At 46.4% G+C, this 27447-nt stretch overlaps 1 protein-coding gene across 1 annotated transcript in view; it reads right to left on the bottom strand.

Annotated features, from left to right (window-relative positions):
• LOC122942223 (deleted in malignant brain tumors 1 protein-like) overlaps positions 1–27447 on the bottom strand; it is a 485901-nt gene that overhangs the window by 208254 nt on the left and 250200 nt on the right. The window contains exon 8 of the mRNA XM_044299724.1: positions 22999–23006. Within this exon, the coding sequence (XP_044155659.1) occupies positions 22999–23006 (8 nt within the window). The remainder of the gene's footprint in view (positions 1–22998; positions 23007–27447) is intronic.

Raw genomic sequence — 27447 nt, 5'->3', positions numbered from 1 at the left:
CAGTACAGCAGTAACGACAGATTTAGCAGGATATAAATTTGAGGCCTAGTATTTAGGCGCTGGGTGACAGGTATAGGTTTACTGACAGTATTAGACTTGGAAATGCACAGTAGCGGGTGTGTGAAGTTATTCAGAATGACCCTATGTGCACCTTGAATATGATATACCCTTTTAGAGATAGATTTCAAATAGCTCTGATACAGCAGAAACCACTAATTTATGAAATTGCTAAGTTGGGAATTGTATTTCAACCCAGAACAAAAACTGTGCTTGGACGGACACTAAATAACTTGCCCAGCCACAACAGTACAGCAGTAACGACAGATTTAGCAGGATATAAATTTGAGGCCTAGTATTTAGGCGCTGGGTGACAGGTATAGGTTTACTGACAGAATTAGACTTGGAAATGCACAGTAGCGGGTGTGTGAAGTTATTCTGAATGATCCTATGTGCACCTTGAATATGATATACCCTTTTAGAGATAGATTTCAAATAGCTCTGATACAGCAGAAACCACTAAATTATGAAATTGCTAAATTGGGAATTGTATTTCAACCCAGAACAAAAACTGTGCTTTGACGGACACTAAATAACTTGCCCAGCTACAGCAGTAACAACAGATTTAGCTGGATATAAATTTGAGGCCTAGTATTTAGGCGCTGGGTGACAGGTATAGGTTTACTCACAGAATTAGACTTGGAAATGCACAGTAGCGGGTGTGTGAAGTTATTCTGAATGACCCTATGTGCACCTTGAATATGATATACCCTTTTAGGGATAGATTTCAAATAGCTCTGATACAGCAGAAACCACTAAATTATGAAATTGCTAAATTGGGAATTGTATTTCAACCCAGAACAAAAGCTGTGCTTGGACGGACACTAAATAACTTGCCCAGCCACAACAGTACAGCAATAACCACAGATTTAGCTGGATATAAATTTGAGGCCTAGTATTTAGGCGCTGGGTGACAGGTATAGGTTTACTGACAGAATTAGACTTGGAAATGCACAGTAGCGGGTGTGTGAAGTTATTCTGAATGACCCTATGTGCACCTTGAATATGATATACCCTTTTAGGGATATATTTCAAATAGCTCTGATACAGCAGAAACCACTAAATTATGAAATTGCTAAATTGGGAATTGTATTTAGGCGCTGGGTGACAGGTATACGTTTACTGACAGAATTAGACTGGGATATGGCCAAAAAATAACCACACTATTGATGGTTAAATGCACTTGGTGTGACAGCTTGACCAACCACACTACTGAGGGTTAAATGCACTTGGTGACAGACGCAGCTTGCCCCTGATGTAGTATATGGCCAAAAAATAAACAGACTATTGCTGGTTAAATGCACTTGGTGTGACAGCTTGACCAACCACACTACTGAGGGTTAAATGCACTTGGTGACAGGCGCAGCTTGCCCCTGATGTAGTATATGGCCAAAAAATAAACAGACTATTGCTGGTTAAATGCACTTGGTGTGACAGCTTCACCCTGATGTAGGATTTAGCCAAAAAACAACCACACCATTGAGGGTTAAATGCACTTGGTGACAGGCGCAGCTTGCCCCTGATGTAGTATATGGCCAAAAAATAAACAGACTATTGCTGGTTAAATGCACTTGGTGTGACAGCTTTACCCTGATGTAGGCTTTAGCCAAAAAACAACCACACCATTGAGGGTTAAATGCACTTGGTGAAAGGCGCAGCTTGCCCCTGATGTAGTATATGGCCAAAAAATAAACAGACTATTGCTGGTTAAATGCACTTGGTGTGACAGCTTGACCAACCACACTACTGAGGGTTAAATGCACTTGGTGACGGGCGCAGCTTGCCCCTGATGTAGTATATGGCCAAAAAATGAACAGACTATTGCTGGTTAAATGCACTTGGTGTGACAGCTTCACCCTGATGTAGGCTTTAGCCAAAAAACAACCACACCATTGAGGGTTAAATGCACTTGGTGACAGGCGCAGCTTGCCCCTGATGTAGTATATGGCCAAAAAATAAACAGACTATTGCTGGTTAAATGCACTTGGTGTGACAGCTTGACCAACCACACTACTGAGGGTTAAATGCACTTGGTGACGGGCGCAGCTTGCCCCTGATGTAGTATATGGCCAAAAAATGAACAGACTATTGCTGGTTAAATGCACTTGGTGTGACAGCTTCACCCTGATGTAGGCTTTAGCCAAAAAACAACCATACCATTGAGGGTTAAATGCACTTGGTGACAGGCGCAGCTTGCCCCTGATGTAGTATATGGCCAAAAAATAAACAGACTATTGCTGGTTAAATGCACTTGGTGTGACAGCTTCACCCTGATGTAGGCTTTAGCCAAAAAACAACCACACCATTGAGGGTTAAATGCACTTGGTGACAGGCGCAGCTTGCCCCTGATGTAGTATATGGCCAAAAAATAAACAGACTATTGCTGGTTAAATGCACTTGGTGTGACAGCTTGACCCTGATGTAGGCTTTAGCCAAAAAACAACCACACCATTGAGGGTTAAATGCACTTGGTGACAGGCGCAGCTTGCCCCTGATGTAGTATATGGCCAAAAAATAAACAGACTATTGCTGGTTAAATGCACTTGGTGTGACAGCTTCACCCTGATGTAGGCTTTAGCCAAAAAACAACCACACCATTGAGGGTTAAATGCACTTGGTGACAGGCGCAGCTTGCCCCTGATGTAGTATATGGCCAAAAAATAAACAGACTATTGCTGGTTAAATGCACTTGGTGTGACAGCTTCACCCTGATGTAGGCTTTAGCCAAAAAACAACCACACCATTGAGGGTTAAATGCACTTGGTGACAGGTGCAGCTTGCCCCTGATATAGTATATGGCCAAAAAATAAACAGACTATTGCTGATTAAATGCACTTGGTGTGACAGATTCACCCTGATGTAGGCTTTAGCCAAAAAACAACCACACCATTGAGGGTTAAATGCACTTGGTCGCAGCTTGTGCTGGCGCACCACAAGACACAAAATGGCCGCCGATCACCCCAGAAAAAAGTGACTGACAAACGGTCTGGGCAGCCTAAAAACAGTGAGCAATTGAGTATCAGCAGCTCAATGATCCACAGCTGCAGATCGATCAATTAATCAAGTCCTTTGGAGGAGTTAATCTGCCTAATCTCGCCCTACTGTCGCAGCCGCAACCTCTACCTATGCTGATCAGAGCAGAGTGACGGGCGGCGCTATGTGACTCCAGCTTAAATAGAGGCTGGGTCACATGGTGCTCTGGCCAATCACAGCCATGCCAATAGTAGGCATGGCTGTGATGGCCTCTTGGGGCAAATGGTATGACGCTTGTTGATTGGCTGCTTTGCAGCCTTTCAAAAAGCGCCAAGAAAGCGACGAACACCGAACCCGAACCCGGACTTTTACGAAAATGTCCGGGTTCGGGTTCGTGTCACGGACACAGTTCGGGTACGCTAATCCCTAGTCCTGAGTCCAGAGGCGATCAAGAAAGATTGATTAAGCTCTAGTCCGAAAGTAGAGTCCTCGGTGAACTGCTCGACTTCCTTACCAGTGGGAAAATCCCTGAGAGAATTTGCAGGAAGAGTGCAGACCCAGAACTAGCGAGACTGTGGAGACATCGCCACCAACTATTCCTTCAAAGAGGCCTGTTGCTCAGAAGGAGTCTGGATCCAGTGTCCTGTGATAGAGTGTACCAAATTCTCCTGCCACGTCGGGATGCCAGCCTGGTGCTGGATATGTATCACAACCAGTCCGGACACTTCGGTGTGCAAAAGACTGAGGCTACCATTCGCAGAAGATTCTATTGGATTGGGATGAGAGAAGATATTGAGAAATGGTGCCGAGAATGCACTGCCTGTGCTGTGGGGCGAACTGAACGCCATGACCAGAGGGCGCCTCTCCATCCTATCGTAAGTAAGACTCCTTTAGAACTTGTTGCTATTGATCACGTAAAGTTGGAGCCGAGTCGCTCAGGGTATACCATGTATGCCATGACTATAATTGATCACTTCACCAAGTTTGTCGTAGCAGTGCCCGTTCTGGAAGCATTTCCTGCTGCACTACGGCTGCTCAGAAAGGATCCTCACCGACCAAGGGTCTGCGTTTGAGTCGCAGCTGTTCCATGAGATGTGCCTGCTGCACAACTGCCAGAAAGTCCGGACCAACGCCTATCATCCGCAAGGTAACGGACTCTGTGAAAAAATGAATAAGACTCTCATTGAAATGCTGAGAGCAGTACCCCCTGAGACGAGGGGTGATTGGCCTACTCTGTTGCCGCAGCTCATGTACACGCATAACAACACCATCCATTGTTCCACCGGTTACACCCCGTTCTATCTGATGTTTGGGCGACAAGGGAGATTACCTGCGGATCACTCCCTGGGGGTACAAGTGCCGGATGTGATCAACCCACTGCCCAGAAAAAGACACAATGAAAGTCAGTCCTGTGTCCCAATAAAGGCAAATACTTGCGCTGCTGCAGGCTCCGGGATAGTGTGGTAGGTCGTTCACACTGAATACAGGTAATAGAGAATTTTTGGAACCGCGCTGCTTTAGACTAAATTTCCCGGTCACTGATGGATGGCATTGGGCTCCAGCCCCTTTCCTTATCACCCCAACAAGTTCCGGTCTTCCACAGACAGTATCCTCTATGAGGTTCAAGAGAATAGGCACAATAGTGAAGCACCCTTTAGCAAATGATTTTAAAACGTTTTAATCTACTCACAAGAGTTGTTCAACAAAAAGCATGTAACAATATCGTTTAAGATCGTCTCGTTCCTGCCCGACCCGGGTTTCGCTGCCTCGCTTCTTCAGGGGCGAACTGCGCATGTGTGCAATAGGGCTCTTTAAATAGCCCAGCTTGTCTCATTACATCATTCAATGCTTATCCGGTTCGTATCCAGAAATTACACAACACAATTTTATATTATACATTTTCCAAAAAACAGCCTTGTTCTTATCAAGATATTTACTGTAATCAACTGCCTGATCGCAATCCATGACTACTCTTCTCTTATACCACAGCTTCACTTAATAACTACATTTTTTTCAAACACACATTTTGAAAAACTACTATACATTGTTCTCTCATCTCATAGTCTTAATCATCATCTTCTAAATCCCTTTAATCTATCAATATTCATAATGCCGTCATTTAGGCTCCACCCTCTCCTGGGACATCATTTGAGTCTACCCGATCCCGCCTCCCTCATTACCTCTATCCGCATCACACCGTGACGCCACCCTATCAGGGCGATCCAGCCCCTTGACGTCACTCGAAGGTCCTCAAGAGGCGAGATGGGGAAAAATCAAATACCGTAACTGGGCCGAGGTATTTCACAATATACATGGTTTCAGATCAAATTCAATGTTTAGCCCACCTGGCTGCAGGGTCCCTAGCTGGTAGATCCACTCAACCTCTTTTTTGTTAATTTGTGCCAGTGAATCCCCCCTCGCCAATGTGGCTTAACAATCTCAACTCCAGCAAATTCAAACCCTGCGGGTTTTTCTCATGCTCAAGTTTGAAATGAGCTGATATGCTATGGGTAATTAGACCTTTTTTGATGTTTCGTAGGTGTTCTTGTATTCTAACCTTAAGCTTCCTTATTGTCCTGCCCACGTACTGGAGCCCACAAGGGCACTCCAGCACGTATATGATGTTCTCATTTTCGCAGGAACAATTCCCTCTTATGCGGAATTCCATTCCATTCTTTTTGGATATTATGCTGTTACTATTCCTCTGGCGTTCTTTTGTATTCCGGTTTTTGCATCCTGCGCAGAATCCACACCAGGTAAATTTTCCTCCCTCTTTATTTAGTTTAATATTTACCGGAGGTATGGCGCTATGTACAAGCTTTGTTTTAATACTAGCCGCTTTTTTGAAGATAAAGGAGGGATTGTCTGGTATAATCTTTCCTAAAACTGGATCGTTCTTCAATGTCCCCCAGTTCTTTTTCACCATTTTTTTTGATATTATCAGACATGGAGCAATACTTTGTCACAAATGAAAACTTGTAGTCCCTATTCTCTTTTTTCACGATCCCTCTTGTGTCTTTACTTTCTTCCCTTTTTTCCACTTCCACAGTATTTATGCATACGTCCAGATCCGCCTCATCATAACCCTTTTCAACGAATCTACTCTTTAATATGTCGCTCTGTGTTCTATATTCTTCCATTTTTGTGCAATTGCGGGCCATCCTCTTGAATTGTCCCTTCGGGATATTTTTGAGCCAAGGCCCATAGTGGCAACTTGTCACACCAATGTAGGAGTTAACGTCTGTCTCCTTAAAATATGAGCTGGTTAGGAATTGGCCGTCTTCTATCCGTATGCATAAATCTAGGAAGTTAACTGAACTGTTACTGATTTCCCCCACAAATCTCAAATTCCAGTCGTTGTTATTTAACTGACAGATGAAGGACTCAAGACCTTCTCTCTCTCCTTCCCACACCAGGAGACAATCATCAATATACCTCCTCCAGAAGGTCAGTTTACCTCCTGGGGTATCTGCTCCTAGTGTGGGAAGGATGGTGGTTGTCTTCCAATGCACCCATAAAAATGTTGGCAAAACTTGTGGGCGAATTTCACCCCCATCGCCGTACCGATACACTGTACATAGTGTGAGTCAATACACCAAAAATAATTATGATCAAGGCAATAACTGAGGCATTCTAGGATAAACATTCCCTGTGGTTCCCCTATTTTTATATCTTTTTTGATCCTATTTTCCACAGCTTCCATCCCTAATTTCTTCGGGTTAGCTGTATATAGAGATGCCACATCAATTGTGGCCATCCAGGTATTAGTGGTAGGGGGACTTAGGTCTTTAATTAGTTGCAACACAGCTCCAGTATCTTTCAGGTGCGAGGGATTCTGCATCACATATCCCTGTAAATGGAAATCAATGTATTCAGTAACTCTGCATGTCAATGAGTTAAGGCCCTTGATTATCGGCCTCCCTGGGGGGTCAATTAGGTTTTTATGAACCTTTGGCAGGTGATATATCACTGGTACTACCGGAAAGGGAACAGTAAGGTATTCATACTCTTTTTTTATCTAATATCCCCTTTTTAAAACCCTCTCTCAGAATTCCATCAAGGATCTTTTTATATTCTTGAGTGGGGTTGCTTTTCAGTTTTCTATAAGTTGTTACGTCCGATACCAGTCTTGCCATTTCTACTTCATATTTTTCTTTGTTCATTATAACCACCCCCCCCCCCCCCCCCCCCTTTGTCGGCCGGCTTAATTATTAAATCTGGATTTCTTTCGAGATCTTTTGAGGGCTTTTCTTTCTTTATAACTGAGGTTTTGTTTCACCTTATTCATATCCATCTCTTCTAACTCTTTAAGCAAGCCTGTTTTAAAGGCCTCCACACATTCGTTGTTCCGTTTTTTTGGAAAAAACTTTGATTTTTCTTTCATGTGTGCCTAATTCATGTGTGCCTAATTCTACTGAGTTTTTACTCTGTGGTGCAGGGTTATTGATCCAATATTTGGCCATATTAATTTTCCGGATGAATATCCAGAAATGCCTCAAATTTGTTAATTTTCTGGTTAGGGGCATATTTTAACCACTTCAGCCCCGCTAGGTGAAACCCCCTTCATGACCAGGCCACTTTTTACACTTCGGCACTACACTCCTTTCACCGTTTATCGCTCGGTCATGCAACTTACCACCCAAATGAATTTTACCTCCTTTTCTTCTCACTAATGGAGCTTTCATTTGGTGGTATTTTATTGCTGCTGACATTTTTACTTTTTTTGTTATTAATCAAAATGTAACGATTTTTTTGCAAAAAAATGACATTTTTCACTTTCAGCTGTGAAATTTTGCAAAAAAAAACGACATGCATATATACATTTTTTGCTAAATTTATAGTTCTACATGTCTTTGATAAAAAAAAAATGTTTGGGCAAAAAAAAAATGGTTTGGGTAAAAGTTATAGCATTTACAAACTATGGTACAAAAATGTGAATTTCCGCTTTTTGAAACGGCTCTGATTTTCTGAGCACCTGTCATGTTTCCTGAGGTTCTACAATGCCCAAACAGTATAACTACCCCACAAATGACCCCATTTCGGAAAGTAGACACCCTAAGGTATTCGCTGATGGGCATAGTGAGTTCATAGAACTTTTTATTTTTTGTCACAAGTTAGCGGAAAATGATGATGATTTATTTTTATTTTTTTTTTCTTACAAAGTCTCATATTCCACTAACTTGCGACAAAAAATAAAAAATTCTAGGAACTCACCATGCCCCTCACAGAATACCTTGGGGTGTATTCTTTCCAAAATGGGGTCACTTGTGGGGTAGTTATACTGCCCTGGCAATTTAGGGGCCCAAATGTGTGAGAAGAACTTTGCAATCAAAATGTGTAAGAAATGACCGGTGAAATCCGAAAGGTGCACTTTGGAATATGCGCCCCTTTGCCCACCTTGGCAGCAAAAAAGTGTCACACATGTGGTATCGCCGTACTCAGGAGAAGTTGGGGAATGTGTTTTGGGGTGTCATTTTACATATACCCATGCTGGGTGAGAGAAATATCTTGGCAAACGACAACTTTTCCCATTTTTTTATACAAAGTTGGCATTTGACCAAGATATTTTTCTCACCCAGCATGGGTATATGTAAAATGACACCCCAAAACACATTACCCAACTTCTCCTGAGTACGGCAATACCAGATGTGTGACACTTTTTTGCTGCCAAGGTGGGCAAAGGGGCACATATTCCAAAGTGCACCTTTCGGATTTTGCAGGGCATTTTTTACACATTTTGATTGCAAGGTACTTCTCACACATTTGGGCCCCTAAATTGCCAGGGCAGTATAACTACCCCACAAGTGACCCCATTTTGGAAAGAAGACACCCTAAGGTATTCCGTGAGGGGCACTGCGAGAAAAAAACAGGCCACAACGCAATAATTTTATTAACTTTGGAACAGAACATTTAACTTTAACTTTTGGAACTAAACATTAACCTGTTTGCTTACCTGTTTTTTTTTTTTTACCTTTATAGAACAAACCTCTCCTTCCCCATGGGTCAATGTGCAAAGCGCAAATCGCCCAAAGATGTGGCGAAGTGCGTTATGCACTTTGTCCCATGTGAAAGGAGACGTTTGCAGCAGCAGTGAGTGAATGGGCCCTAATAGCCCTGTGTGCCTGTCCTGTGAGATGTGGTCCCTATGCTAAGTGTACCTGTGTGTGGTACTTCCAGAAACACTCTCCAAAGCATAGGGCAGGGTGGTCCGGACAGTCAGGACAGAAATAGCGGGTGTCACGCCTTATTCCACTCCTGCTACAGACACTACATCTTTTTCGGGGTGACGGTTGGGTTGAGGTACCAGGAACGACATTGGGGAAATGTCGCTCGTGTAGACGGCTAACTACACTGGTGGTTGGGGCCACGGAACCTCCTGGATACAGGAGGTTCTCGATGATCTCTTCCTGAAATTTGAGGAAGGATCCAGTTTTCCCAGCCTTACTGTAGAAAGCAAAACTATTGTACAGAGCCAATTGAATTAAATATACAGACACCTTCTTATACCAGCGTCTGGTGCGTCGGGAAACTAAATACGGAGACAACATCTGGTCATTGAAGTCGACCCCTCCCATGTGGAGGTTATAGTCGTGGACTGAGAGGGGCTTTTCAATGACACGGGTTGCTCGCTCAATTTGTATTGTCGTGTCTGCGTGAATGGAGGAGAGCATGTAAACGTCACGCTTGTCTCTCCATTTCACCGCGAGCAGTTCTTCGTTACACAGTGCGGCCCTCTGCCCCCTTGCAAGACGGGTGGTAACGAGCCGTTGGGGGAAGCCCGCGCGACTAGTTCGCGCGGTACCACAGGCGCCAATCCGTTCTAGAAACAAATGCCTAAAGAGGGCCACACTTGTGTAAAAATTGTCCACATAAAGATGGTACCCCTTGCCGAATAAGGGTGACACCAAGTCCCAAACTGTCTTCCCACTGCTCCCCAGGTAGTCAGGGCAACCGACCGGCTCCAGGGTCTGATCTTTTCCCTCATAGACCCGAAATTTGTGGGTATAGCCTGTGGCCCTTTCACAGAGCTTATACAATTTGACCCCATACCGGGCGCGCTTGCTTGGGATGTATTGTTTGAAGCCAAGGCGCCCGGTAAAATGTATCAGGGACTCGTCTATGCAGATGTTTTGCTCTGGGGTATAAATATCTGCAAATTTCTGGTTGAAATGGTCTATGAGGGGCCGAATTTTGTGGAGCCGGTCAAAAGCAGGGTGGCCCCTGGGACGGGAGGCGGTGTTGTCACTAAAGTGCAGGAACCGCAGGATGGCCTCAAAACGTGCCCTGGACATGGCAGCAGAGAACATGGGCATGTGATGAATCGGGTTCGTGGACCAATATGACCGCAATTCATGTTTTTTTGTCAGGCCCATGTTGAGGAGGAGGCCCAGAAAAGTTTTAAGTTCGGAAACTTGGACTGGTTTCCACCGGAAAGGCTGGGCATAAAAGCTTCCCGGGTTAGCGGTGATAAATTGTGTGGCATACCTGTTTGTTTCGGCCACAACTATGTCTAAAAGCTCCGCAGTCAAGAACAGCTCAAAAAATCCCAGGGCCGAACCGATCTGAGCCGTCTCAACCCGAACTCCAGACTGGGCAGTGAAAGGGAAAACTACAGGTGCGGCTGAAGTTGGGGACTGCCAATCAGGGTTTGCCAGCACCTCTGGGATTCTAGGGGCTCTACGGGCACGTCTTTGCGGTGGCTGCGACGGGGTCACTACTGCACGTGCCACCGTACCAGCTTCAACTGCCCTTCTGGTGCTCGCTACTTCACCAGGTTGTACGGCAGTGCTGGTACTAGGTCCAGGGAGGGCTGGGCTGCTGGTGTATGCCTCACCACGTAATCCAACAGCACCAGCCCCACTCTGCTGCTCTTGAAGCGGATCCTGCGCAACCTGCGGTCTAGCGACACGGGGCCGGGTACGCCTGGTGGTATCAGGGACCTCAGCCTCCTCGTCCGAACTTTGGGTCAGAGAGCCACTGCTTTCTACAGGTTCGTATTCTGACCCGCTGGATTCATCAGATGAGGGTTCCCACTCCTCATCCGACTGGGTCAGAAGCCTGTAGGCCTCTTCAGAGGAATACCCCCTGTTTGACATGTGGGCAACTAAATTTAGGGGTATTCCCTGAGACTACCCAAGAAAAAAAAAGCAAGCCTGTCTTACAAAGGGGAGGCTAGCGAAGTACCGGAGGCCGCTGCGGTTGATAAAAAATATCAAAACTGATTTTTTTATCGCCGCAGTGCGTGTAAAGTGAATGTGCAGTGATCAAAAAAAAATTTTTTTTTTGTCACTGCGGTGGGGCGGGTGTGGGCGAACGCACGTGTGGGCGACCGATCAGGCCTGATCGGGCAAACACTGCGTTTTGGGTGGAGGGCGAGCTAAAGTGACACTAGTACTATTATAGATCTGACCGTGATCAGTTTTGATCACTTCCAGATACTATAAAAGTACAAATGCTGATTAGCGATACGCTAATCAGCGAATAACGGACTGCGGTGCGGTGGGCTGGGCGCTAACTGATCGCTAACTACTAGAGTTGAGCGAACACCTGGATGTTCGGGTTCGAGAAGTTCGGCCGAACATCCCGGAAATGTTCGGGTTCGGGATCCGAACCCGATCCGAACTTCGTCCCGAACCCGAACCCCATTGAAGTCAATGGGGACCCGAACTTTTCGGCACTAAAAAGGCTGTAAAACAGCCCAGGAAAGAGCTAGAGGGCTGCAAAAGGCAGCAACATGTAGGTAAATCCCCTGCAAACAAATGTGGATAGGGAAATGAATTAAAATAAAAATTAAATAAATAAAAATTAACCAAAATCAATTGGAGAGAGGTTCCATAGCAGAGAATCTGGCTTCCCGTCACCCACCACTGGAACAGTCCATTCTCAGATATTTAGGCCCCGGCACCCAGGCAGAGGAGAGAGGTCCCGTAACAGAGAATCTGTCTTCATGTCAGCAGAGAATCAGTCTGCATGTCATAGCGGAGAATCAGGCTTCACGTCAGCCACCAGTGCAACAGTCCATTGTCATATATTTAGGCCCAGCACCCAGGCAGAGGAGAGAGGTCCCGTAACAGAGGATCTGTCTTCATGTCAGCAGAGAATTAGTCTGCATGTCATAGCAGAGAATCAGGCTTCACGTCAGCCACCACTGCAACAGTCCATTGGCATATATTTAGGCCCAGCACACACACAGGCAGAGGAGAGAGGTCCCGTAACAGAGAATCTGGCTTCATGTCAGCAGAGAATCAGTCTGCATGTCATAGCAGAGAATGAGGCTTCACGTCAGCCACCACTGCAACAGTCCATTGGCATATATTTAGGCCCAGCACCCAGGCAGAGGAGGGAGGTCCCGTAACAGAGAATCTGTCTTCATGTCAGCAGAGAATTAGTCTGCATGTCATAGCAGAGAATGAGGCTTCACGTCAGCCACCACTGCAACAGTCCATTGGCATATATTTAGGCCCAGCACCCAGGCAGAGGAGGGAGGTCCCGTAACAGAGAATCTGTCTTCATGTCAGCAGAGAATTAGTCTGCATGTCATAGCAGAGAATGAGGCTTCACGTCAGCCACCACTGCAACAGTCCATTGGCATATATTTAGGCCCAGCACCCAGGCAGAGGAGGGAGGTCCCGTAACAGAGAATCTGTCTTCATGTCAGCAGAGAATTAGTCTGCATGTCATAGCAGAGAATGAGGCTTCACGTCAGCCACCACTGCAACAGTCCATTGGCATATATTTAGGCCCAGCACACACACAGGCAGAGGAGAGAGGTCCCGTAACAGAGAATCTGGCTTCATGTCAGCAGAGAATCAGTCTGCATGTCATAGCAGAGAATGAGGCTTCACGTCAGCCACCACTGCAACAGTCCATTGGCATATATTTAGGCCCAGCACCCAGGCAGAGGAGGGAGGTCCCGTAACAGAGAATCTGTCTTCATGTCAGCAGAGAATTAGTCTGCATGTCATAGCAGAGAATGAGGCTTCACGTCAGCCACCACTGCAACAGTCCATTGGCATATATTTAGGCCCAGCACCCAGGCAGAGGAGGGAGGTCCCGTAACAGAGAATCTGTCTTCATGTCAGCAGAGAATTAGTCTGCATGTCATAGCAGAGAATGAGGCTTCACGTCAGCCACCACTGCAACAGTCCATTGGCATATATTTAGGCCCAGCACACACACAGGCAGAGGAGAGAGGTCCCGTAACAGAGAATCTGGCTTCATGTCAGCAGAGAATCAGTCTGCATGTCATAGCAGAGAATGAGGCTTCACGTCAGCCACCACTGCAACAGTCCATTGGCATATATTTAGGCCCAGCACACACACAGGCAGAGGAGAGAGGTCCCGTAACAGAGGATCTGGCTTCATGTCAGCAGAGAATCAGTCTGCATGTCATAGCAGAGAATCAGGCTTCACGTCAGCCACCACTGCAACAGTCCATTGTCATAAATTTAGGCCCAGCACCCAGGCAGAGGAGAGAGGTCCCGTAACAGAGAATCTGGCTTCATGTCAGCAGAGAATCAGTCTTCATATCATAGCAGAGAATCAGGCTTCACGTCACCCACCACTGTATGAGTCAATTTTCATAAATTTAGGCCCAGAACCCAGGCAGAGGAGAAAGGTCCCGTAACAGACAATCTGGCTTCATGTCAGCAGAGAATCAGTCTTCATATCATAGCAGAGAATCAGGCTTCACGTCACCCACCACTGCAACAGTCCATTGGCATATATTTAGGCCTAGCACACAGGCAGAGCAGAGAGGTCCCGTAACAGACAATCTGGCTTCATGACAGCAGAGAATCAGTCTGCATGTCATAGCAGAGAATCAGGCTTCACGTCAGCCACCACTGCAACAGTCCATTGTCATAAATTTAGGCCCAGCACCCAGGCAGAGGAGAGAGGTCCCGTAACAGAGGATCTGGCTTCATGTCAGCAGAGAATCAGTCTGCATGTCATAGCAGAGAATGAGGCTTCACGTCAGCCACCACTGCAACAGTCCATTGGCATAAATTTAGGCCCAGCACCCAGGCAGAGGAGAGAGGTCCCGTAACAGACAATCTGGCTTCATGTCAGCAGAGAATTAGTCTGCATGTCATAGCAGAGAATGAGGCTTCACGTCAGCCACCACTGCAACAGTCCATTGGCATATATTTAGGCCTAGCACACAGGCAGAGGAGAGAGGTCCCGTAACAGACAATCTGGCTTCATGTCAGCAGAGAATCAGTCTGCATGTCATAGCAGAGAATGAGGCTTCACGTCACCCACCACTGCAACAGTCCATTGGCATATATTTAGGCCTAGCACACAGGCAGAGCAGAGAGGTCCCGTAACAGACAATCTGGCTTCATGACAGCAGAGAATCAGTCTGCATGTCATAGCAGAGAATGAGGCTTCACGTCACCCACCACTGCAACAGTCCATTGGCATATATTTAGGCCTAGCACACAGGCAGAGCAGAGAGGTCCCGTAACAGACAATCTGGCTTCATGTCAGCAGAGAATCAGTCTGCATGTCATAGCAGAGAATCAGGCTTCACGTCAGCCACCACTGCAACAGTCCATTGGCATATATTTAGGCCTAGCACACAGGCAGAGGAGAGAGGTCCCGTAACAGACAATCTGGCTTCATGTCAGCAGAGAATCAGTCTGCATGTCATAGCAGAGAATGAGGCTTCACGTCACCCACCACTGCAACAGTCCATTGGCATATATTTAGGCCTAGCACACAGGCAGAGGAGAGAGGTCCCGTAACAGACAATCTGGCTTCATGACAGCAGAGAATCAGTCTGCATGTCATAGCAGAGAATGAGGCTTCACGTCAGCCACCACTGCAACAGTCCATTGGCATATATTTAGGCCTAGCACACAGGCAGAGCAGAGAGGTCCCGTAACAGACAATCTGGCTTCATGTCAGCAGAGAATTAGTCTGCATGTCATAGCAGAGAATCAGGCTTCACGTCAGCCACCACTGCAACAGTCCATTGTCATAAATTTAGGCCCAGCACCCAGGCAGAGGAGAGAGGTCCCGTAACAGACAATATGGCTTCATGTCAGCAGAGAATTAGTCTGCATGTCATAGCAGAGAATCAGGCTTCATGTCAGCCACCACTGCAACAGTCCATTGGCATATATTTAGGCCTAGCACACAGGCAGAGGAGAGGTTCATTCAACTTTGGGTAGCATCGCAATATAATGGTAAAATGAAAATAAAAATAGGATTGAATGAGGAAGTGCCCTGGAGTCCAATAATATATGGTTATGGGGAGGTAGTTAATGTCTAATCTGGACAAGGGACGGACAGGTCCTGTGGGATCCATGCCTGGTTCATTTTTATGAACGTCAGCTTGTCCACATTGGCTGTAGACAGGCGGCTGCGTTTGTCTGTAATGACGCCCCCTGCCGTGCTGAATACACGTTCAGACAAAACGCTGGCTGCCGGGCAGGCCAGCACCTCCAAGGCATAAAAGGCTAGCTCTGGCCACGTGGACAATTTAGAGACCCAGAAGTTGAATGGGGCCGAACCATCAGTCAGTACGTGGAGGGGTGTGCACACGTACTGTTCCACCATGTTAGTGAAATGTTGCCTCCTGCTAACACGTTGCGTATCAGGTGGTGGTGCAGTTAGCTGTGGCGTGTTGACAAAAGTTTTCCACATCTCTGCCATGCTAACCCTGCCCTCAGAGGAGCTGGCCGTGACACAGCTGCCTTGGCGACCTCTTGCTCCTCCTCTGCCTTGGCCTTGGGCTTCCACTTGTTCCCCTGTGACATTTGGGAATGCTCTCAGTAGCGCGTCTACCAACGTGCGCTTGTACTCGCGCATCTTCCTATCACGCTCCAGTGCAGGAAGTAAGGTGGGCACATTGTCTTTGTAGCGTGGATCCAGCAGGGTGGCAACCCAGTAGTCCGCACAGGTTAAAATGTGGGCAACTCTGCTGTCGTTGCGCAGGCACTGCAGCATGTAGTCGCTCATGTGTGCCAGGCTGCCCAGGGATAAGGACAAGCTGTCCTCTGTGGGAGGCGTATCGTCATCGTCCTGCCTTTCCCCCCAGCCACGCACCAGTGATGGACCCGAGCTGCGTTGGGTGCCACCCCGCTGTGACCATGCTTCATCCTCATCCTTCTCCACCTCCTCCTCATCCTCGTCCTCCTCGTCCTCCAGTAGTGGGCCCTGGCTGGCCACATTTGTACCTGGCCTCTGCTGTTGCCAAAAACCTCCCTCTGAGTCACTTCGAAGAGACTGGCCTGAAAGTGCTAAAAATGACCCCTCTTCCTCCTCCTCCTCCTCCTCCTCCTGGGCCACCTCCTCTTCCATCATCGCCCTAAGTGTTTTCTCAAGGAGACATAGAAGTGGTATTGTAACGCTGATAACGGTGTCATCGCCACTGGCCATGTTGGTGGAGTACTCGAAACAGCGCAACAGGGCACACAGGTCTCGCATGGAGGCCCAGTCATTGGTGGTGAAGTGGTGCTGTTCTGTAGTGCGACTGACCCGTGCGTGCTGCAGCTGAAACTCCACTATGGCCTGCTGCTGCTCGCACAGTCTGTCCAGCATGTGCAAGGTGGAGTTCCACCTGGTGGGCACGTCGCATATGAGGCGGTGAGCGGGAAGGCCGAAGTTACGCTGTAGCGCAGACAGGCGAGCAGCAGCAGGATGTGAACGCCGGAAGCGCGAACAGACGGCCCGCACTTTATGCAGCAGCTCTGACATGTCGGGGTAGTTGTGAATGAACTTCTGCACCACCAAATTCAGCACATGCGCCAAGCAAGGGATGTGCGTCAAATTGGCTAGTCCCAGAGCTGCAACGAGATTTCGCCCATTATCACACACCACCAGGCCGGGCTTGAGGCTCACCGGCAGCAACCACTCGTCGGTCTGTTGTTCTATACCCCGCCACAACTCCTGTGCGGTGTGGGGCCTGTCCCCCAAACATATGAGTTTCAGAATGGCCTGCTGACGTTTACCCCGGGCTGTGCTGAAGTTGGTGGTGAAGGTGTGTGGCTGACTGGATGAGCAGGTGGAAGAAGAGGAGGAGGAAGCCGAGAAGGAGGAGGTGGCAACAGGAGGCAAAGAATGTTGCCCTGCGATCCTTGGCGGCGGAAGGACGTGCGCCAAACAGCTCTCCGCCTGGGGCCCAGCTGCCACTACATTTACCCAGTGTGCAGTTAGGGAGATATAGCGTCCCTGGCCGTGCTTACTGGTCCACGTATCTGTGGTTAGGTGGACCTTGCCACAGATGGCGTTGCGCAGTGCACACTTGATTTTATCGGATACTTGGTTGTGCAGGGAAGGCACGGCTCTCTTGGAGAAGTAGTGCCGGCTGGGAACAACATACTGTGGGACAGCAAGCGACATGAGCTGTTTGAAGCTGTCTGTGTCCACCAGCCTAAATGACAGCATTTCATAGGCCAGTAGTTTAGAAATGCTGGCATTCAGGGCCAGGGATCGAGGGTGGCTAGGTGGGAATTTACGCTTTCTATCAAATGTTTGTGAGATGGAGAGCTGAACGCTGGCGTGTGACATGGTTGAGACGCTTGGTGACGGAGGTGGTGGTGGTGGTGTTGGTGGTACATCCCCTGTTTGCTGGGCGGCAGGTGCCAACGTTCCTCCAGAGGCGGAGGAAGAGGCCGAGGCGGCAGCAGCAGAATAGGCCGAGGCGGCAGCAGCAGAAGAGGTAGCAGGGGGAGCCTGAGTGACTTCCTTGGTTTTAAGGTGTTTACTCCACTGCAGTTCATGCTTTGCATGCAGGTGCCTGGTCATGCAGGTTGTGCTCAGGTTCAGAACGTTAATGCCTCGCTTCAGGCTCTGATGGCACAGCGTGCAAACCACTCGGGTCTTGTCGTCAGCACATTGTTTGAAGAAGTGCCATGCCAGGGAACTCCTTGAAGCTGCCTTTGGGGTGCTCGGTCCCAGATGGCGGCGGTCAGTAGCAGGCGGAGTCTCTTGGCGGCGGGTGTTCTGCTTTTGCCCACTGCTCCCTCTTTTGCTACGCTGTTGGCTCGGTCTCACCACTGCCTCTTCCTCCGAACTGTGAAAGTCAGTGGCACGACCTTCATTCCATGTGGGGTCTAGGACCTCATCGTCCCCTGCATCGTCTTCCACCCAGTCTTGATCCCTGACCTCCTGTTCAGTCTGCACACTGCAGAAAGACGCAGCAGTTGGCACCTGTGTTTCGTCATCATCAGAGACATGCTGAGGTGGTATTCCCATGTCCTCATCATCAGGAAACATAAGTGGTTGTGCGTCAGTGCATTCTATGTCTTTCACCGCTGGGGAAGGGCTAGGTGGATGCCCTTGGGAAACCCTGCCAGCGGAGTCTTCAAACAGCATAAGAGACTGCTGCATAACTTGAGGCTGAGACAGTTTCCCTGGTATGCATGGGGGTGATGTGACAGACTGATGGGGTTGGTTTTCAGGCGCCATCTGTGCGCTTTCTGCAGAAGACTGGGTGGGAGATAATGTGAACGTGCTGGATCCACTGTCGGCCACCCAATTGACTAATGCCTGTACCTGCTCAGGCCTTACCATCCTTAGAACGGCATTGGGCCCCACCATATATCGCTGTAAATTCTGGCGGCTACTGGGACCTGAGGTAGTTGGTACACTAGGACGTGTGGATGTGGCAGAACGGCCACGTCCTCTCCCAGCACCAGAGGGTCCACTAACACCACCACGACCATGTCCACGTCCGCGTCCCTTACTAGATGTTTTTCTCATTGTTATGGTTCACCACAACAACAAATATATTATTTGGCCCAATGTATTGTATTCAAATTCAGCGGGATATAAATTTGAGGCCTAGTATTTAGGCGCTGCGTGACAGGTATGGGTTTAGTGCCAGAATTAGACTTGGAAATACACAGTAGCGGGTGTGTGTGAAGTTATTCTGAATGACCCAATGTGCACCTTGAATATTATATACCCTTTTAGGGATAGATTTCAAATAGCTCTGATATAGCAGAAACCACTAAATTATGAAATTGCTAAATTGGGAATTGTATTTCAACCCAGAACAAAAAATGTGCTTTGACGGACACTAAATAACTTTCCCAGCCACAACAGGACAGCGTTAACGAGAGATTTAGCAGGATATAAATTTGAGGCCTAGTATTTAGGCGCTGGGTGACAGGTATGGGTTTAGTGCCAGAATTAGACTTGGAAATACACAGTAGCGGGTGTGTGTGAAGTTATTCTGAATGACCCAATGTGCACCTTGAATATTATATACCCTTTTAGGGATAGATTTCAAATAGCTCTGATATAGCAGAAACCACTAAATTATGAAATTGCTAAATTGGGAATTGTATTTCAACCCAGAACAAGAAATGTGCTTGAACGGACACTAAATAACTCGCCCAGCTACAGCACTAGGGACAGATTTAGCTGGATATAAATTTGAGGCCTAGTATTTAGGCGCTGGGTGACAGGTATGGGTTTAGTGCCAGAATTAGACTTGGAAATACACAGTAGCGGGTGTGTGTGAAGTTATTCTGAATGACCCAATGTGCACCTTGAATATTATATACCCTTTTAGGGATAGATTTCAAATAGCTCTGATATAGCAGAAACCACTAAATTATGAAATTGCTAAATTGGGAATTGTATTTCAACCCAGAACAAGAAATGTGCTTGAACGGACACTAAATAACTCGCCCAGCTACAGCACTAAGGACAGATTTAGCGGGATATAAATTTGAGGCCTAGTATTTAGGCGCTGGGTGACAGATATGGGTTTAGTGCCAGAATTAGACTTGGAAATACACAGTAGCGGGTGTGTGTGAAGTTATTCTGAATGACCCAATGTGCACCTTGAATATTATATACCCTTTTAGGGATAGATTTCAAATAGCTCTGATATAGCAGAAACCACTAAATTATGAAATTGCTAAATTGGGAATTGTATTTCAACCCAGAACAAGAAATGTGCTTGAACGGACACTAAATAACTCGCCCAGCTACAGCACTAGGGACAGATTTAGCTGGATATAAATTTGAGGCCTAGTATTTAGGCGCTGGGTGACAGGTATGGGTTTAGTGCCAGAATTAGACTTGGAAATACACAGTAGCGGGTGTGTGTGAAGTTATTCTGAATGACCCAATGTGCACCTTGAATATTATATACCCTTTTAGGGATAGATTTCAAATAGCTCTGATATAGCAGAAACCACTAAATTATGAAATTGCTAAATTGGGAATTGTATTTCAACCCAGAACAAGAAATGTGCTTGAACGGACACTAAATAACTCGCCCAGCTACAGCACTAGGGACAGATTTAGCGGGATATAAATTTGAGGCCTAGTATTTAGGCGCTGGGTGACAGGTATGGGTTTAGTGCCAGAATTAGACTTGGAAATACACAGTAGCGGGTGTGTGTGAAGTTATTCTGAATGACCCAATGTGCACCTTGAATATTATATACCCTTTTAGGGATAGATTTCAAATAGCTCTGATATAGCAGAAACCACTAAATTATGAAATTGCTAAATTGGGAATTGTATTTCAACCCAGAACAAGAAATGTGCTTGAACGGACACTAAATAACTCGCCCAGCTACAGCACTAAGGACAGATTTAGCGGGATATAAATTTGAGGCCTAGTATTTAGGCGCTGGGTGACCGGTATGGATTTAGTGACAGAATTAGACTGGGATATGGCCAAAAAATAAACAGACTATTGCTGGTTAAATGCACTTGGTGTGACAGCTTCACCCTGATGTAGGCTTTAGCCAAAAAACAACCACACCATTGAGGGTTAAATGCACTTGGTGACAGGCGCAGCTTGCCCCTGATTTAGTATATGGCCAAAAAATGAACAGACTATTGCTGGTTAAATGCACTTGGTGTGACAGCTTCACCCTGATGTAGGCTTTAGCCAAAAAACAACCACACCATTGAGGGTTAAATGCACTTGGTGACAGGCGCAGCTTGCCCCTGATTTAGTATATGGCCAAAAAATGAACAGACTATTGCTGGTTAAATGCACTTGGTGTGACAGCTTCACCCTGATGTAGGCTTTAGCCAAAAAACAACCACACCATTGAGGGTTAAATGCACTTGGTGACAGGCGCAGCTTGCCCCTGATTTTGTATATGGCCAAAAAATGAACAGACTATTGCTGGTTAAATGCACTTGGTGTGACAGCTTCACCCTGATGTAGGCTTTAGCCAAAAAACAACCACACCATTGAGGGTTAAATGCACTTGGTCGCAGCTTGTGCTGGCGCACCACAAGACACAAAATGGCCGCCGATCACCCCAGAAAAATGTGACTGACAAACGGTCTGGGCAGCCTAAAAACAGTGAGCAATTGAGGATCAGCAGCTCAATGATCCACAGCTGCAGATCGATCAGTTAATCAAGTCCTTTGGAGGAGTTAATCTGCCTAATCTCGCCCTACTGTCGCAGCCGCAACCTCTCCCTACGCTAATCAGAGCAGAGTGACGGGCGGCGCTATGTGACTCCAGCTTAAATAGAGGCTGGGTCACATGGTGCTCTGGCCAATCACAGCCATGCCAATAGTAGGCATGGCTGTGATGGCCTCTTGGGGCAAGTAGTATGACGCTTGTTGATTGGCTGCTTTGCAGCCTTTCAAAAAGCGCCAAGAAAGCGTCACAAAAGCGCGAAGAAAGCGACGAACACCGAACCCGAACCCGGACTTTTACGAAAATGTCCGGGTTCGGGTCCGTGTCACGGACACCCCAAAATTCGGTACGAACCCGAACTATACAGTTCGAGTTCGCTCATCCCTACTAACTACCTAACCAAGGGACCTAAACTATACCTAAAACCTAACGGTCAATAACAGTGAAAAAAAAAAGTGACAGTTTGCACTGATCACTTTTTTCTTTTCACTTGTGATTGACAGGGGTGATCAAAGAGGTGATCAAAGGGTTAATTGGGGTTCAGGGGGGTGATCAGGGGCTATAGTGTAGTGTTTGGTGTACTCACTGTGAAGCCTGCTCCTCTGCTGGATCCAACCGACGAAAAGAACCAGCAGAGGAGCAGGCAGCCATATAACAGATCATATTTACAAATATGATCTGCTATCTGGCACTTTGATTGGATTTTTTAAAAATCAGCAACCTGCCAGCCACGATCATTGGCTGGCAGGTTGCTGACGAAATGGTCCTGAACGAAATGCCGGCGCGAACTGCGCACGCGCGGGCGCATACTCGCGTCATCTCGCGTCTCGCGAGATGACACGTATATGCGTGACTGTGCGCCAGCCTGCCACCTCCGGAACGCACATGTGCGTTAGGCGGTCCGGAGGTGGTTAAGCCCCTACTCAGAACACTCTTTTCTCCCTCTGTTAGGATATGATCACTTAAATTAAATATCCCTCTCATGTTTCCTTGATCTTTTTGGTTTTTGGGCTCATTCTTCCTCTTTCCCTTTCCCCGTCCTCCTCTACTAGACTTCTTTTTTGCGGTGTCCTTGTTATCAGGTCTCTTATCTCTCCCTCCCTCTGGACCCCTTTTATACTCTGGTGGGGAAAATTCTGTTCATTTTGTTGTTTAAAATTAGGTCTATTTCCTTCACTATTGTCACTCTTTTGGTTGTCACCATAGTTTCTGTCTTCATGATGTCCTCCTTCAAAATTATTCATTCTATAATTTTCCTGTGGTCTCCATTTTGATTTTCCCTTATACCCTCCAGCCTGGTACGGCTGTTTATACGGCTGTCTGTATCGATATCCTCTATATCCATTATTTTGTTCATAATTTCCACTATATTGACCTCCTCTATAACTATGGTCATAATTACTACCCTGATAACCAGCATAATTTTGCTGGTATATATGATTCTGCTGGTACGAATAATCATTCCCATTCTCAAAATTTGGATCGAATGCATATGCACTTTCCCTATTGGGTTGATATGTATGTTCATAGTTTCTATTATGTTGCCCATAATTCCGCTGTGGTACATAATTATTATGCTGCTGATTATACTTAAAAGCCCTTTGTCTCCCAACTCCATTTTCTGGTTTCCTAAAACCTTCAGTGTAGTGTCCTAGTTTAGGATTACTAGCACTGGAATCATCCACATTTCCCGTTCCTAAACTAGTCTCTCCAACATTCTTTCGCTTGTTTTTCCATTTATATATCATATCCATTTTATACTCATTACAAATCTTAACATATTTCTTATGCTTCTTATTTCTTATTTCCTTTTCGGATTTAAGCATCGCTTCCTGGCATTGTTTGCTACATTTCTCATAGATCTCTCTATTTGCATTTTTTTTTCTGGTTCAATTACTTCTTGCAATTCATCAATAACCTTACTGATTTTTTTCAACTTATTTTTCCGAACAGTAATGATGTATTGCATAACCTTCCATGCACATTCATTCAGTACTTTCTCCCAACCAACCAAATCCTCCTCTTCTTCAGTAATCAAAGGGAGTTGCCATCTAAGGCCCTCTGGTATCTTGCCTTCCATAAGGAATCGCTCCAGGGAGGCAATATCCCAGGTGGTTCTTATCTCCCTAATAAATTCTTTTTCCAGTTTCACAAACAATGTTCTCATATCATCGGACCCCTTATCAATCTCACTGGGAGTCTCACAGAAAGCATCAATATCACATTTAAAATTGGCTCTAAAATCAAAAATGTCCATATTGGTAGCAAGACTTGACAACCTACAAAGCAATTCAGAAAAAGACACAATGAAAGTCAGTCCTGTGTCCCAATAAAGGCAAATACTTGCGCTGCTGCAGGCTCCGGGATAGTGTGGTAGGTCGTTCACACTGAATACAGGTAATAGAGAATTTTTGGAACCGCGCTGCTTTAGACTAAATTTCCCGGTCACTGATGGATGGCATTGGGCTCCAGCCCCTTTCCTTATCACCCCAACAAGGTCCTAGAATGCCTCAGTTATTGCCTTGATCATAATTATTTTTGGTATATTGACTCACACTATGTACAGTGTATCGGTACGGCGATGGGGGCGAAATTCGCCCCAAGTTTTGCCAACATTTTTATGGGGGCATGGGAAGAGACCACCATCCTTCCCACACTAGGAGCAGATACCCCAGGAGGTAAACTGACCTTCTGGAGGAGGTATATTGATGACTGTCTCCTGGTGTGGGAAGGAGAGAGAGAAGGTCTTGAGTCCTTCATCTGTCAGTTAAATAACAACGACTGGAATTTAAGATTTGTGGGGGAAATCAGTAACAGTTCAGTTAACTTCCTAGATTTATGCATACGGATAGAAGACGGCCAATTCCTAACCAGCTCATATTTTAAGGAGACAGACGTTAACTCCTACATTGGTGTGACAAGTTGCCACTATGGGCCTTGGCTCAAAAATATCCCGAAGGGACAATTCAAGAGGATGGCCCGCAACTGCACAAAAATGGAAGAATATAGAACACAGAGCGACATATTAAAGAGTAGATTCGTTGAAAAGGGTTATGATGAGGCGGATCTGGACGTATGCATAAATACTGTGGAAGTGGAAAAAAGGGAAGAAAGTAAAGACACAAGAGGGATCGTGAAAAAAGAGAATAGGGACTACAAGTTTTCATTTGTGACAAAGTATTGCTCCATGTCTGATAATATCAAAAAAAATGGTGAAAAAGAACTGGGGGACATTGAAGAACGATCCAGTTTTAGGAAAGATTATACCAGACAATCCCTCCTTTATCTTCAAAAAAGCGGCTAGTATTAAAACAAAGCTTGTACATAGCGCCATACCTCCGGTAAATATTAAACTAAATAAAGAGGGAGGAAAATTTACCTGGTGTGGATTCTGCGCAGGATGCAAAAACCGGAATACAAAAGAACGCCAGAGGAATAGTAACAGCATAATATCCAAAAAGAATGGAATGGAATTCCGCATAAGAGGGAACTGTTCCTGCGAAAATGAGAACATCATATACGTGCTGGAGTGCCCTTGTGGGCTCCAGTACGTGGGCAGGACAATAAGGAAGCTTAAGGTTAGAATACAAGAACACCTACGAAACATCAAAAAAGGTCTAATTACCCATAGCGTATCAGCTCATTTCAAACTTGCGCATGAGAAAAACCCGCGGGGTTTGAAATTTGCTGGAGTTGAGATTGTTAAGCCACATTGGCGAGGGGGGGATTCACTGGCACAAATTAACAAAAAAGAGGTTGAGTGGATCTACCAGCTAGGGACCCTGCAGCCAGGTGGGCTAAACATTGAATTTGATCTGAAACCATGTATATTGTGAAATACCTCGGCCCAGTTACGGTATTTGATTTTTCCCCATCTCGCCTCTTGAGGACCTTCGAGTGACGTCAAGGGGCTGGATCGCCCTGATAGGGTGGCGTCACGGTGTGATGCGGATAGAGGTAATGAGGGAGGCGGGATCGGGTAGACTCAAATGACGTCCCAGGAGAGGGTGGAGCCTAAATGACGGCATTATGAATATTGATAGATTAAAGGGATTTAGAAGATGATGATTAAGACTATGAGATGAGAGAACAATGTATAGTAGTTTTTCAAAATGTGTGTTTGAAAAAAATGTAGTTATTAAGTGAAGCTGTGGTATAAGAGAAGAGTAGTCATGGATTGCGATCAGGCAGTTGATTACAGTAAATATCTTGATAAGAACAAGGCTGTTTTTTGGAAAATGTATAATATAAAATTGTGTTGTGTAATTTCTGGATACGAACCGGATAAGCATTGAATGATGTAATGAGACAAGCTGGGCTATTTAAAGAGCCCTATTGCACACATGCGCAGTTCGCCCCTGAAGAAGCGAGGCAGCGAAACCCGGGTCGGGCAGGAACGAGACGATCTTAAACGATATTGTTACATGCTTTTTGTTGAACAACTCTTGTGAGTAGATTAAAACGTTTTAAAATCATTTGCTAAAGGGTGCTTCACTATTGTGCCTATTCTCTTGAACCTCATAGAGGATACTGTCTGTGGAAGACCGGACCTTGTTGGGGTGATAAGGAAAGGGGCTGGAGCCCAATGCCATCCATCAGTGACCGGGAAATTTAGTCTAAAGCAGCGCGGTTCCAAAAATTCTCTATAACCCACTGCCCAGGACTGATTGGGTAGTGGGACACCATAGGCGTCTCCTCAATGCTAAGGAGATCGTCCAGGGATGTATGGAGATTGTTCGGGAAAGGCAGCAAAAAGACTATGATCAGGCTGCCCATGCGGAACCCCTGGCCCTCGGAGACAAGGTGTGGTTAAAAAACAACCACCGGACCAGCAAGTTGGACAGCAAATGGGAAAGGATTCCCTATATCATTACTGCCATCCCCAATGCTGCAGCCCACATTTACCAAGTCTCCAGGGAAGGAAAAGGTTCCCAAATCGTTCACAGGAACTGTCTTAAGCCTTGTATAGAAGGAGAACCAGCGGCAGAGGATATGGAACCTGAGCCTTCTGAAGAGGAGTTGCCGGCTCCACCTATGGACCCTATGCAGGCTGTAGAGAACTTGATCCATGATAAAGAGCCGCTCCACTGGGCCATCACGCCTTGGTTGAATTTACTGGTTCCTGCTCCTGTTCCTGTTAGCCCTCAACCTCAGGACACCTTACCCCAGAGAGCTCCTGAAGAAGCTCAAGAGGCGGTGGCCTCCTCTGACCTTCCTGAGTCCAGGCAGGAAGAACCCCTGCCAGTAAGGAGGTCCACCCGTTCTACCAGGGGGCACCCACCTGTGAGGTTTGGAGACTACATTATGGGCCCAGGTAGCCCCTCACGGGAAACCCCTGTTTAACCCTGTTTGCCAGCCGGGGTACGGACTCATGATATCCTTTGAGCCTCCCAGGACTTTTGTTTGTTTGCATTTGTTATGGACAATTTGCTTATAATGGACTATCCTGGTATTTACTGATCCGCTGCACCAGGTCAGCGCCCCTGTTCCCTTATGTTATCCTGAGAGAAGAGAACGACGCCCCTTGTCACCACTCCTTTCAGTGACACTATTTGTCAAATGTCATATCGTTAATGTGGTGATTGCTGTATATGCATGTTCTCATCTGTCTTTCAGGTTGCCGCTTCCAGATGGGCGGACCCTCCATGTTGCGCCGAGGACGGGCAACGTCATAGCGTGGGGCTATGTAGTGTCCCACTAGGTAAAGGTGGGCACTACACAAAAGGGGTTAATGTGTTTTATTGCATTGAATGTCATGTGCATGTATTTCCCTGTGTTAACTGGGTGTCAGGCCTGTCAGGGTGCAGTTTAGCCTCCCAGGCGTTAGAGGGAGCTAGAGAGCCCTAGTTATATATGGGACGGCCCAGACAGGGGAGAGGCAGTGTATGCCAGGGGACTAGAGGAGTTACCTCGTCAGCCTGAAGCTAAGCTTAGCTCAGTTGAGATACCCCAGTAGTAGGAGAGCACCTCCTGGGAGCAACCTGCAGTTTCCCTACCAAGAGAGGAGAATACAACCAAGTACAGATAAGTAACCTGATGGGCAGAAGTACTATAAAGTGAAG

The sequence above is a fragment of the Bufo gargarizans genome, chromosome 6 (assembly GCF_014858855.1).
Source record: "Bufo gargarizans isolate SCDJY-AF-19 chromosome 6, ASM1485885v1, whole genome shotgun sequence".
NCBI classification, from domain to species: Eukaryota; Metazoa; Chordata; class Amphibia; order Anura; family Bufonidae; genus Bufo; species Bufo gargarizans.
The sequence above is the reverse complement of the archived record's forward strand: the minus strand, read 5'-3'. Positions and strand labels throughout refer to the sequence as shown.